The sequence below is a fragment of the Cricetulus griseus genome, chromosome 7 (genome assembly GCF_003668045.3).
Source record: "Cricetulus griseus strain 17A/GY chromosome 7, alternate assembly CriGri-PICRH-1.0, whole genome shotgun sequence".
Lineage (NCBI taxonomy): Eukaryota > Metazoa > Chordata > Mammalia > Rodentia > Cricetidae > Cricetulus > Cricetulus griseus.
This window is the reverse complement of record NC_048600.1, coordinates 72,440,080-72,454,285: the sequence shown is the minus strand read 5'-3', so window position 1 is coordinate 72,454,285 and position 14,206 is coordinate 72,440,080. Positions and strand designations below refer to the sequence as shown.

The 14,206-nt window shown below is 46.7% G+C and overlaps 1 protein-coding gene across 1 annotated transcript; it reads right to left on the bottom strand.

Moving 5' to 3' along the window:
• Positions 1-2,740: 2,740 nt before the first annotated feature.
• Positions 2,741-10,960, bottom strand: Lypd8 (LY6/PLAUR domain containing 8). Its single transcript, XM_027426255.1, has 5 exons — positions 10,906-10,960; positions 10,469-10,582; positions 8,550-8,711; positions 6,473-6,607; positions 2,741-2,982 (listed from the first exon to the last, which is right to left on the bottom strand). Exons 1-5 carry the CDS (start codon positions 10,958-10,960, stop codon positions 2,741-2,743), a joined length of 708 nt encoding a protein of 235 aa, XP_027282056.1.
• Positions 10,961-14,206: the final 3,246 nt, after the last annotated feature.

The window sequence follows — 14,206 nt, the reverse complement described above, 5'->3', positions numbered from 1 at the left end:
TCTGTTGCTTTGAAGAGACACCATCACCACAGCAACTCTTGCTAAGGTATACATTTATAGTTTCATAGGTCTAGTCCATTATCATCTTGGAAAGTAGCATGGCAGCATGCAGGCACCCATGGTGCTGGAGAAGGGGATGAGGATTCTACATCTTGATCCATAAGCAGTAGGAGGAGACTGTAAACCACACTGAGGATATCTTGAGCATGTGGGACCTCAAAGCCCACCCCCACAGTGACACTCTTCCTCCAATAAGGCCATACCTACTCCAACAAGGATATGGATTTGAGACATAAAAGACAAAGAATGGTGAGGCTTAGGGTTAAACAATTTGGGCAAGTTCTCCCTCTAGCCCTCCAGGGGGTAAATAAAGACTTTCTGTTGGCTTTTTGAGTTCGTGTTCTTTAAAGGAGTAGCCTAGCAACATTCTAGAGGTCCCAGTAAGATTCCCAGAGACACTAAGGCCTCAGATCCTCTGGACTGATTGCACCAGGAACTGACAATTCCTAGGGAGTATGCACCCTGAGACATTCCAGGGCCCCAGGAACTTTCCCCACCTCTGCTCCAGATGCCTCCACCCTAAACAGGAAACTACAGAAAGTCACGAGGATCTGTCCTTTATGGTACTTTCTGCATGGGCACTTAGAAAAGTCTGGACCCAGCCCTAGTGTCTGGGATCTGCATGAGACATCACCAGAGTCCCCTGGTTTAAGTCTGTGTGGTGGCTACCCAGGGTTGTCCTTACTATGTGTCTCTCTGTGTTTCCTTCTGTGTGTTTCTTTCACTTCTGTTGGTTGGAGAATGATAAGTTAAATGATCTGTCCTGGGACCTGTGATAGTGCACAATCATCTATAACTCCTGTTCCAGAGAATCCAATGCCTTCTCCTGGCTTCTAGAGCCACTGAAGGCATTCACATAGTGCACAGACATGCTTGCAGGCAAAACATCCACACATATAAAAATTTAAAAAGTGAAAGATTATAGTTTAAAAGTGTTGTGATATATGACAAGTGGACAAGGAGTGGGGTATGATGATTGACTTTAACTATCAACTTGACTTAGACCATCTGGAAAGGAAGTCTCCATCAGGGTTTGTCCATATTAGGTTGACCTGTAGGCATGTCTTGTGGTAGGGGAGACTGTCTTAATTAAGTAATTGATATGGGAAAATCCATTCCACTATGGGTGGTGCCATTCCCTGGGCAGGGGGTCCTGAACTGCATGAGAAAATCAATGTCAACAAATGATGCTGTGTGCGTGTTTCTCTCTTGTCTTAACTGTGGATGCCATGTGACTAGCTGTATCACACTACCGCTACTGTGACTTCTCCTTAGCAATGAACTGTAGCCTGGAGCTGTGAGCTGAAATAAGCCCTTCATCTCCTAAACTGTTTTTGTGAGATTGTGTTATCTCAGCAACAGACAGGAAATTGGAGCACTGGGTGAAGGCATTCTCAAGCACTCCTGGTTTTGTAAATAAAGAGCTAAGGTGGGATGGAGAGACTGCTCAGTACTTCAGAGTATTTGCTGCTCTTACAGAGGAGCTGGATTCCCTTCCCAGCAGCCATATTATTAGGCTGTAGCATCACTTATAACTCCATCTTCAGAAGATCTGCCACCCTCTTCCAGCCTCTGTGAGCACTGTACTCTTGTGACACACACACACACACACACACACACACACACACACACACACACACACACAGCAGGTGCACATAAATAGTAAAAATAAATGTTTTTTTAAAGAGCCAAGGTAAGTCAGAGTGGACACAGTGGTGTGTACCATCACAGCCCTCATGGTAGCTTGCTCTTGCTTCATTGGCAGCAGCTCTTCACAATAAAGACCCTTTCTGGCTTATGCCTTTTGGTTTCTCTATTACAGAAAACCCCATCTATCCAAAACTAGCTTAACACCCATCTTACTATTAAACCTGAACCCAGCAAGCTTGGGTTTGAGTGGCTGTCTTGCCCCCTGTGTATCTGATGTGGAATGGATGACCAGGTTCAACTCTCTGAATGAAGGGACCAGGGCTCTGCATCCACACTCCATCCTGCACAGTGTTACAGAAGACCTCCTAATCCCAGGCTCTGAGCCCCTCTGTCCTCTGTCTTCCTAAAGATGTGATCATGCAGCCAGTGGGAGCACTCTGGTCTTCAGCAGTCCTTCTGCATATGCCCTTCTTGAGATGACATTTTTTTCTTTATTTGCTGTGGATCTCTGGACAACTGTTGAATAACCAGATATCATGATGTTGTACCAGACTGAAAGGCTGTTGAACATCTGTTTTGGTGCTAGGAGCATCACGGGGCATGACGGGGCTCAGCTGGGGCACCTCCTGCATGTGACCGCACAAGCAGTAGCATGTAGAATGCTGGAGTACGGGAATGCTAGTAGAAGGTGCCAGCAAGGTCACAGGTTCAGCTTCTTGGAAGCAAGATGGACCAGGAGCAGGGATACCATTGAGTCTGGAGGCAAAGAAGCTCCTATCTCCAAGGCAAAGACCCTACCTCCACCCAAGATGAGAAGGGTAGGCAGTGACTTGAACAATATCCAAGCCCCAAACATAACAGGACAGACCATCTAGAAGTCAAACAACACTTTAATAAAGGACATAATGTAGCTACTAGCATTGCCTGGAGTCCTGTGACTTCCAACCCACTGAGCAATTAAACTGGAAGGTATGTGAACAGAAAGGGTGTTAACGACATGGGACACTGGGTGGGGCAGCGCCCAGGAACCTCAGAATAGCAGCTTCAGAAGAAGGAGGCTGCCGAAGACAGAAGAGGCGAAGGAAGCTTTAATCGCTGTGCTGGTCGTGGTGGTGGCGGCCAGAGTGGTGGTTGATGAGATTTTGGTTGCATTTGTGCATTGAACCTTCTGGAAAATGAATTCTCCAAATGTTGTATTCTCAGGAGCCAGGGTTTCACAAACAGACTGGCTGATATCAGAACAGCCTTTAAGCTCCAACATATGTTCAGTATCTGAAGATACAAATGTCACAGTCAGAGCTCTACAACCCTATCACCCAAGCCCCAGCCCATGCAGAGTTATTTATCTGCAAGCAATTGAGCAGCATGCAACAGCCCCGCTGCTTCTGACAGCCACCTTTTTTAAGTCTATTTTTTTTTACTTCATTTTGCATCCCAACCACAGTTCTCCCTCCCACTCCTCCTCCTGCCCCCTTGCTTCCCCTGCAACCAATCCCCTCATCCACTCCTCCCACAGGGTAAGGGCTTCCATGGAGGGGCTGACAAAGCCTGGTCTATTAAGTTGATGCAGGACCAAGTCCCTCCCCTCTGCATTAAGGCTGAGCATGGCATCCCACCATAGAGAATGGGCTCTAACAAGCAAGCTCATGGACCAGGGATAGATACTAGTCCTATAGTCAGGGGCCACTCAGATAGGCCCAGCTACACAATTGTCTCCCACATGCAGAAGACCTAGCTAGGTCCCATGGAGGCTCCACTGCTTCTCACAGCCACCTTCAAGGAAGAAGTCCAGAATTAAGAATACCAGACAATAGCAGTACCAGAACTATGAAGGTCAGAGGCCAGAACCCTCCTCACCCAACCCCCAAAGCAACTGAGGCTATGAGAGGTGAGTTGCAAAGCCAGGCTTAAAAGAAAGAATGGGATGGATCTTGGATGCCCCATGTCTTGTGTTCCTATGGAGCTATCAGATGAAAAAAGCCAAAAACAAACTGGGCGGGCTGATGCACACCTGCAAGCCCAGTACTTGGGAGACTGTAACAGGAAGATCATGAGTTCAAGGCTAGCCTCAGCAACATGGCAAGACTTGGTTAAGAAAAACACAGAGAGGGGGAAATGGAAAAAGAAGGTTGGGGGAGAGGAAGAGGAGGGGGTAGGAAAAGACGAATAGGCAAGCATGGGTAACAGGCTCAGGGGCAGCTCTTTCTTTCACCTTGCCATTCAGAAAGGAATCAATCAGTGGGCACCCTGAGCTCCACCCCCCAGCCCAGCATTTTCTTTCAGATCTCACTCCTCTGGATCTGACTTTTTCCTGCCTGAGTTTTCCTTGGGAAAAAGAAAAACCAGCAGAAAGTGGACAGGAAACGCTCGGCACCTCTATCTTAACTCAAAGCTCTATTTAGACAGTCTCTGATTCGAGTTGTGAAAAGTTCAGCTGACCTGAGCTTGTGGGAGCTCATGGACTCTGGGCCGACAGCTAGGGAGCCATCACAGAACAGACCTAGGCCCTCTGCATCTGGGTGACAGTTGGGTAGCTTGGTCTTTTGTGGGGCCTCTAGCAGTGGGACCACCATCTGTCCCTGGTGCGTGAGCTGGCTCTTTGAAACCTATTCCCTATGGTTCGAGGCTTTGTTCAGCCTTGATGCAGCCGGGAGGAGCTTGGTCCCACCTCAACTTGATATTTCATGCTTTGTTGACTGCCATGGGTGGCCTTGCCCCATCTGAATGGAGATGGATGAGGAGTGGATTGGGGGGGCCGGGGGACAGGAGGAGAAACTGTGATTGGTATGTAAAATAAATTTTAAAAATGATGAAAAATGCCAGGCATTGGTGGTGCACACCTTTAATCCCAGCACTCAGGAGGAAGAGGTAGGTGGATCTCTGTGAGTTCGAGGCCAGCCTGGTCTCCAGAGCGAGTGCCAGGATAGGCTCCAAAGCTACACAGAGAAACCCTGTCTCGAAAAAAAAAAAATGATGAAAAAACAAGAAAAGGGTCTCCAGCATTTTCAAAGATGTAGTTACAAGAGCAGCTACTTCTGAGTGGTTGTGCCCCTGAGGGTCTGTCAGCTGCAGCAACCCTAAGAAACAGGGAGCTCCCAGAGGACTGAGGAGACTCAACAGGATGAACAGACATGGTACTGTCAGAGACCTCCAAACCCCAGGAAGAAAAGTTTGCTTTTCTTTCATCTAAGTATCAGTGCTGAGAGTTGAGTTAACTTGAGTCTGGAAGTGGGGTGCTTGGCACTTCTCGATGGGATTTTAAAAGTGGTGTTGGACAAAACAAGCAAGAAAAGCTTCGTTTGTGGCCTGTCTGGCTTTCAGTGTCGATGAGACTACACCACCTGGAGACACAGGGATGAGATGAGTGGAGGTATTTTGCTGCCTTGAGGCACAACTTTAGAATTAAAAACCAAGGCTGTGTGAGGACCTCAACCATCTCTAAAGGAAAGTGACCTTTTGCTGTGGTAGAGCTCAGTGGTACAGTGTATGATTTGCATGTGTGAGGCCTGGGGGGTAGAGCAGAAAGACATAGAGAAACTGAGAAAGTGAGAGGGAGAAAGCAGACATTCCAGAATAAGATAGAGTGCTGGAAAAGACCAGTGGTTGCCAGAGTCCTGTGTGGAAAAAGAAAAGCATGACCAAGTGGGACACAGGCTTTCAGGGCAGAGGGCCTTCCTCTATGTGACACTGTCATGCTGGAATGGACTGTATCAGCAGTGAACCCTGATATGTAAACTGCAGACTTGGGTGACAATGAGTGCCTGTGTAGGCTTACCACTGTGGTGTGAGCATTTTGACAATGATGACAATTACACATGGGCCAGGCAGCAAGGAGGGTACGTAGGGAATGTCTATGTCTCTAACTCAGCTTTACTGTGGTTCTAAAATATCTCTTTAAAAATATTTCTAAAGGCTTTAAAAGATAGGGTGCTTAGATCCACTGAAAACTCCATAATTATAGGTAAGCTTTGAAGTTGGCGTTAAGTAAAAATTGAAATGAAATTTGTATTTGGCTGCAGCCCTTAAACCTTTTTAGTCTGAGCTGTGTTTTAGCTGAGATGAACTGGTTATTCATTTTTGCTTTGTACCTCTTTCTTTACTTCTTGGAAGTCACTAGACCGAATTCCCAAGACTTCCCTTAGCCAGGATGGACACATTGGTTGCACCCAATGTAGTGTAGGAGGACACTACATATTCACTTCCAGACTTGACCCTTAAGATGGCCCTAGCTTTGAGCCACCACCCTCCTGCCCTCACCACCTTCCACTCCCCACCATAAAGGACCAGTAGAGATCTACTTTGTCCTGGGGAAATAGGACAGGGCAGTAGTGGCCTCAGGGCTGTTCCAGTAGCAAGAAGCAAATGTGAACTGCATGCTGCCATCAGGCAGGGTGAATTCACTGACGAAATGTCAACCACTGTCAGATTACTTTTGTAGGAAAAAAAGAAATAACCAGAGGGCTCTAGCTGCTCCAAGCCAACACTTCTCAAGATAGAGAAGAAACACACACACACACACACACACACACACACACACACACACACACACACACACACACACAAAGCAGTAGCCCTGCACTAAGAGCAGAAGTGGCAACTGGCAGAAGGCTTCCTGGCAGTCTCTAGCCGAAAGGCATACTGAGCTAGTCTCTGCTCTGCTTCTGCCATCCCCAGCCCTTCTGCCCTTCTTAGCTCAGCACTTGAATCAAGACCTGACGTGGTTCATCTCCAGCCCTGTTAAGGAGTTGAAGCCCACACTTACCATTTACTTGCACAGCAATGATGTGGACACATTGTTCTCCTTCGAAACACTGCCGGGTTTTCTCCTGGCAGGTGGTTGTGTTATAGCTATAGCAAGCAGAGCACTGGGTGTTGGTGACAGTCTGTGATATAGAGCCTGGGTAAAGGAAAGCCATGACTTAGAATCATGTTATCACACTGCCCTAGTGAGGAGGCGATAGGCAGGCAGAGAAGCTGCTGGAGAGTCTGCATCTGGGGAACCTTAGATCTAGTCCTAAAGACACATGCTTTGTCCAAAGGTTTCCTATGCACAACCCCTGAGGCCCACCTTTAAGGGGCAGCCAGTCTGCAAGAATGATGGTTCACAGTGCTCTGGAGTAGATATGAGCAAGAAAGGAAAGAATTCAAGCCGTAGTCAATGTCAACGACAGCCAGCTGTTTGAAGCATTCGCCAACAGGTGTCTGATTGGCATTAAGACTTGTCCTGAGCAGATGAACATGGTCCATTTTCATATTGTGATGAAATGAAAAATTAAAAAGTTAACAAATCACATTGAGAATCAGGCCGCCCTGCTCCTAACTCTCTGTGCTTATGATATTAAACCTCACTATCTCTGCCCACATATTTTTCTTCTTCGTAACCAGCAGTTCTCAACATATTCCCAATGGTCTTAAGAACTGAGACACTGCTCAGTATCAAAATTACACTTATGAAGCAGCAACAAAAATAAATTTATAGTTGTGGGTTCCTAAGACCATCTGAAATAAATATTTTCTGGCGGTCACAGCCCACAGATTGAGAACCACTGTTCCAAATGAAGACTTTGATGTAGAAGACCACGTCTCAAATTGTAATCTAGAAACTCCTGGGTCCCTGAGGCCCTGAAGGGATTCCAAAAGATTAAAGCCATTGTTATATAACACTAAGGTGATATCTGCTCCTTTTTCTTCTGTTACCTTGTGTGCTTGTAGCAGAACTTTCCAGAAGCCCCACATAATGAGTGAGACTGAAACAGAGTAAATACACCAGCAACCATGAGATCCCAATTTCCTTCTAAAATTAGAAGTTAAAACACTCTATCTAAATATGTGTTCAGTGGTTTGTGCTAGAGAGATGGCTCGGCAATAAAGAGCACAGGCTCGGTTCCCAGGTTCAGTCCCTAGCCACCATGTGGCAGACTACAACCCTCTATAACTCCAGCTCCAGAGGATCTGATGCCTTCTTCTGGCTTTTGTGGGCATTGCACACACATGGTACACATACATACAAGCTCACAAAATAAATAAATCTTTAATATACATATATGCAATATGGAACAATGCTATTCATCTCATTAAATGTTTTTGGAAGTTATTTCTATATAAAACTCTATTAGTATTAATATGTATAACTTTTCTTGTTTTTGACTTTGTTTTAGACAGGGTCTCACCAGGCTGGCCTTCAACTAATAGAGATCCACCTGTCTCTTCCTCTACCTCAAAAGTGCTGGAATTAAAGGCATGTACCACCATGCCTGGCTACATATACATTTGGCTATATTTTTACTTTTGAGTAAATAAATTAACATTTGTGAATATGTTTCACTTTTATTTCTAAACTGGTAAATGTTAGCAGGTAGACACCATATAAATAAAAGATTTGTTACTGACTCTTAGAATGTTGCCAGGTGTGGTGGCACACACCTATAATCCCAGCACTCAGGAGGCAATTGCAGGAAGACTGAGTGAAGGCCATCCTTGCCTCCATATCAAGTTTGAGGTGGGCCTAGACTGCATGCAGGAGATATTATCTACAAGAAACTTGTAGTTGAGGCCCTAAGATCACAAAATTTAAGAATGACTAATGAGCATGCTTCGCTTGCCACCAAATGAAATCCCCATCTTCACTGACGAAGGGGAAAGAAAGCATGATATCTAGGCTGGTTGAGCATCTCCCATGTTTCTTATGTGATTGCTGTAAGTCAGCCGCTAACATCATCCAGCTGTGCGCTGAAGTGTCTGGACTTGAGACATGCATCCCCAGCCAAGTATAGCAGATAGAAAATCAAGGGTGGAACATTGAGGGTGACACAGGACAGGCTGCTTGGCCCAGTACAAACCAGGGTTGATGTCATTGCATTGCCCATCTTGACAGCACTGGCTTGCAAAATGGTAGCTTTGGTCATCAAACACATGCACTGTGAAGGCCACTTGGGTGGTTTCGTTCTTGGTGCAATTACTTTTTGAGCAGAACTTGTTCTGGTATGAATACAAGGACCCTCCTACATCAAGACAAAAACAGACTGTTAGTGCCTGGAGAGGCTCCAGGGAGAGCAGCATCCAGAGGAGATGGTACTTCAGACAAGAATAGTTGACTTAAACCTCTGTTCAGCACATCTTGAGAGACACTGGAGGCTTCTTAAAATGTGAAAAACCCAGTGGGGTGTAGTAGTGTATGCCTTTAATCCCAGCATTTGGGACATAGAGGCAGGTGGATTCCTGTGAATTCAAAGCCAGCCTGATCTACATAGTGAGTTCCAGGATAGCCAGGGCTACATAATGATACCTTGTCTGGGGTGGGAGGTGGGGGAAGAGCAAAAAGATAACCCTTCCCTATCATAGAGAACTCTTCATTTCATCAGATTAGCAGAGGGATGGGTTAGACTCTGCCATTAGCTAACCTACACCTTGTGAGCCTCATGTGGCCACGTGCAGCCACAAGAAATGTAAATTGAGACCCAGCACAAAGTTGTAAACTTACTTAGCACATTAAAAGTTTTCACAATTTTTTTTTGTTAACCATATCTCCTAACCACGTGAACTTTGTGGGTGACAATGTTGTATCATGATGTCAAAAGGTTGGGTACAAATACTAGTCAGGAGGGACACTAGAAAATGGTGGTTTAATCTAACACATGCACAGACCTCCCAGGTCACCAATTTGTCTTAACATCTCAAAACATAATAAAGCATACACAGTGGGATTTGGTATATGATACAATATCACAGTACCAGAAACTGCATTAGAATCCAGTCAGAGCTACGCAATATGGAGACATCAGCTGTATGTGGCTATTACATTAAATGTGAATAAGTCAAAATAAATGAAGGGACTAGGACTGTGGGTCTGTGGTAGAGTACTTGTCTGACACATTCAAAGCCCTGGATGTAATGCCCCACACTAAATAAATAAATAAATAAATAAATAAATAAAACAAAAACGTTAAGTTAGCCGGCCATGTTGGCATATAATTGTAATCACAGCATTCAAAAGGTAGAGATCAACACCGGCTTTCTCAATGGCTCTCTGACTTATTTTTTGATAAAAGGTCTTGAGCTAACTGGTTTGGACCTCACCAATTTTAGACTGGCAAGCTCCAGGAATCATCTTGTCTGGGCTGCCCCGTACTGAGATTACAGGCCTGCACTGTCATGCCTGGCCTTTTTACATAGATGCTGAGGGACAAGTTCGGGTCCTCCTGTTTGTGTGGCAAGCATTTTGTTGATTGACACATCTCCCGAGCCCCCTTGTTGACCAAGGCCAGGGTTTAGATGTCAGTTTGTTGTCCTTGCCGCTTTTGTTTGTGGAAGAACTCTAAGTGCCCTGAGAGGTTCCTAACAGTCAGAATGCCTGGGATGGAGTTCACCAAGGAAATAGATTTCATCGAGAAGAGAAAGGAGCCAGGAGGCTAAGAAAAGAGATGGCTGAATAAACACATGTCCCAGGCAAAATCCCTGCCTCTTATTTAGCTTTGAGTTGCTCTTGCTGCTTACATCTACAAACAAATGTATCTATCTACAGTGAGGGTTTGATCAGTGGTATTGATTTCCAAGACACTGCAGAGCTTATCTGCTTGTTTGATTCTGTGCCTGTATTGCCATGAAGCTCCTGCTCACCTCAGTTCAGCCCTAGGGAGTTGTCTTCATGACCCACTAGTCTCACTGCACAGCCCAACCCCAGCTCAGGTGTCCTTTTCATGCCCACCCTCTTTAGCTCCCATCTCCCATGAGTCCCAGAGATAGAGGCAGCCCCACTCACCTAGAGTAGAGTTGACCGAGGACTCCACACAACTCAAGGACCCTTCCTCACATGTTACAACTTGGATACTGCAGCTGTTATTCAATGACTGACATTGTCTACACTCCAGGGAGTCTGAGGAGAGAAAGTATTCACAGAAGTCAACAACCAGTACACTTTCACAGAGCACCACACCCACCACAGGAAGAAAGACCCTGATGGGATGCCCAACTGTCCTCTGAAGATCCCCAAAACTGATGCTATGAGATGGAGCGATGCCGTCAGTTTCTCCACATTATTCTCCATTCCCCAACAGGAAGAGCCAAGCCTAACCAGCAGCAAAGTGGTCTTTCTAAAGGCAGAGAGGACACATGGGTCTCACACAGCACAACAGGCTAGGTGGTGGGTACCAGGATGCCAAGAGCAAGGATGTTTATCCAGAAGGGGGCTTCTCTCACCTATAACTGTGATGGCAAATGCTGCAAAGACACCAGCAATGAGGATGCCTTTCATGATGCTGGGACTGGCTTCTCCCAAGGATGGGAACACGGAGCCTCAAACCTGGGAAGACACAAAGAGGGAAGCCTGGGATCTTGGAGAAATGCTGGCATCAAAAGTGTCTTAAAGACACTGCAACAAGCTTACTACTGGATCTGTCCTTGTCTCTGGGAGAGAAAAATCAGCCCTGCCCTGATGCAAGGTTGAGTTTTAGCTGCAAATGGACAAACAGACAAACCAATTTCCAGGTCTTCTGGGACCAAGGTATGTGTCTGTCGGATTTCTGTCACTATAATAAAATACCTGAGGTAATCAATTTGTAAGGAAGAAAGATTCATTGTGACTCATGGCTTCAGAGGTGTCAGTCATTTTGACCCATCACATGGGACTTTTCAGAAGCTCATGACCAAGAAGGTCTGAACAGAGTGTCCCAGTGTTTTGCTCAATTAGCTAACTTCCTTCTCCCAGGCCACCACACACACACACAAAAGTTCCAGTATCTCACTATAGAGCCGTGGGCTGATGACCAGGCCATGGGCTTTTGTGGCATACAAATCCTAACAGGATAAAAAGAGCAGCCCTGGTTTTATGTCCTCCTCTCCTCCCTCAGGTTTTGTGGTCCCCTCATTTCCCCTGCCACAGGATCTGTGTCGCCACCCCGCCCCCTGCACCGCTCCAGAGTGCAATGCCTATTCTCACTGCAGACATCTCCTATATTCACTTTGATGCACAGGAGCTTCGCTGCCACCACCTATACAGACACCTGGGAGCTCTTGCTCTGTTCCAAGCCCTTTACATACACTAATTTGAGTAATTTGTCCACCTTAGCAACCAGGTACTATTCTTAGTATCTGGAAAAAAACTGAGCCCTAGAAGAGAGAATTGATGGATTCAAAACCAAGATCTTACTCCTGAGAGGTGTCAGAACTGGGGTATGATGCAGACCCCTCGCTCCCACTCCCGAGTCTGCTATCCAACACATGTGACAGACCTTGGAAGTGGGGGCCTGAACACATCGAAGCTCCTGAGACAGATAAAGTGGCACCAATTTCTCAGTGCCTGGCATTCCTTACCTGCAAATCATCTGAACTAGAACTTGAGGCTTCTTAGGTTTTTGCCACATTTATTAGGATCCTATGTCTCCACTCAAGGAATTTCTCTTTGCCTGAGTAGCAATACAGCACAGGAAGCAGACATTTGCACGGAGCCCTCCTTGATCATAATCTTATTGACCATGGTCAAATGTGGCTCCTTAGGTTAGCTCACTTAAGGTAGGTACAGACACAGGAACGTCCATCCCTCTGCACAGGAACCACTGTTCAGATGGTCAGCAACTGCAGGTGTTGAGCAGCTGCCACTAACCATGGCAGGCAGAACACTTGCAACCCGTGGAGCCCCAGTGAATAGTGCTGCCTCAAGACAGGCTGGTGTCTCCACCCCACAGACAGGCAACCTCTGGCAGAAGCAGACGTGGCCAGGCTCACCTGTGGGCCCAAAGCAGGGCACACTCCAGGTGCTTCCTGCTCTCAAGCTTGGCTGCCCCACGACAGCTGCCACAGACTAAAGAGAGCTGACCTTTTCTGAGAGAACATCCCTCTTCCTGCTCCATCCCTTACCACAGACCAAACACACGTCCGGCCTCATAGCACACACAGCAGTATGGCCTTCAGGTTGGTTTACTGGGGACTAGTAAAAAATAAGGGAAACTAGCCCAGTCAAGGGACAAATAACCCACATGCTTTCCTAGTGGTCACACTGTTCAGAAACCCAGAGGGCAAATCGAGTATGTCTTGTGTAGAGTATATGACACACGGGCTCTGCACTCAACTATGTAGTCCTCCATATACCAAGATACCTCTCCAGGCCTGAACCCCCAGATGCTGGGGAAAGACTTCTAGAGCATTATTACTAGAAGGAGGAGGGGAAGGGAGACGAAAGTTGGGGGAGAAGCAATCACAGTAGGACATTCACTGCCCATACCACCTCAGCCTGGTGCCGTCTTATTTTCAGACCCAGAGAAGTTAGGACCCAGCTGGCAGACAACAGAGAGGCAGAGATAATCCTGTGGTGGGGCAGGAGGCCTGTTAATCACTTCTTTTTGCCAGAAGAACTAGGTCTCCTGTAGCCCAGGCTAGCCTCAAATTGACTACATAGTCAAGGATGCCCTTTAACTTTTAATCCTCCTACCTCTGCCTCCTGAGTGCTGGGATGACAGACATGTGCCACGATACCCAGGTTATGAGACACTAGGAATTGAACCCAGCACTTCCTGATTCTTAGGTAAGCACTCTACCAACTGAGCTACCTCTCCAGTCTCCTCCCTTCCTTGCAACAATCTACTGTTAAATCTTTCAGCAGTCTAGCAGCATGCTGCCACAATTGCTGATGTCTGCCAGGGAAGCCAGAGCTCAGAGACACAGTGACACACTGACAACAGAATGCCAAGCAAGCACACCCCTAGCCTCAACCTCTACTCCAGTCTGCACATCCGGGGCAGCATTGGCAGAAAAGAACCTCAAGAACATTCTGAAAGCTAGCCAGAGCAGGCCTGATTCCCCTAGTGACACCACCCCCGCCAGGATGCAGCTTCTCCTAGCATCAGGCTCCAGCCTCAGCATCCTCTCACCTTCTGGGCCCAGTCAGGGACACTATCCTGAGGAAAGTGGATCTGGCAATGTGTTGGAGCAGGTGTGGGAGAGGCCTTATATAGCAGGTGGCTGTATGCTCTAAAAGTCCAGTTGCCTTCTAGGGAGGTGCCTCTTTGTTATCCAAGCCCCAGCTTAGGGCTGTTAGATGGTGCCCTGCCCAACCATAGTGATCCAGCTACTTAACCCTTGGCCCCTATGTAGGTGGTGTTCTCTCTGAGACCTGCAGGAATTGGAAGTGCCTGCCTTTCCCACAGTGTATGGGGGGATACAATGTGTTCCTGGCATCTTCCAGTGTATGCTGTAGTACTGACTCACTGCCATGGCCTGGAAATAGCATTCCATAATAGCAGTTTGATAAGCCAGTCCGCTCCTAATTCTGGCAAAATCCACATTTATAGAAGAGGACCCCAGAAACAGAACAAAAATGTAACAGGCTTGCCCATGGCAGGGCACTGAGAAGAACCAGATAGATCACAGGAGGACCACACCGCTCAGAAAAGAGTCTGTGGCAAATGACTTAACCTGGCTATGTTTCAGAGTCTTCCAGCCAAGATAAAGCTAAAGCCATTGTGCAGCTGCCTGGGATAATAGGTGAGCCACGATGGGAAACCTG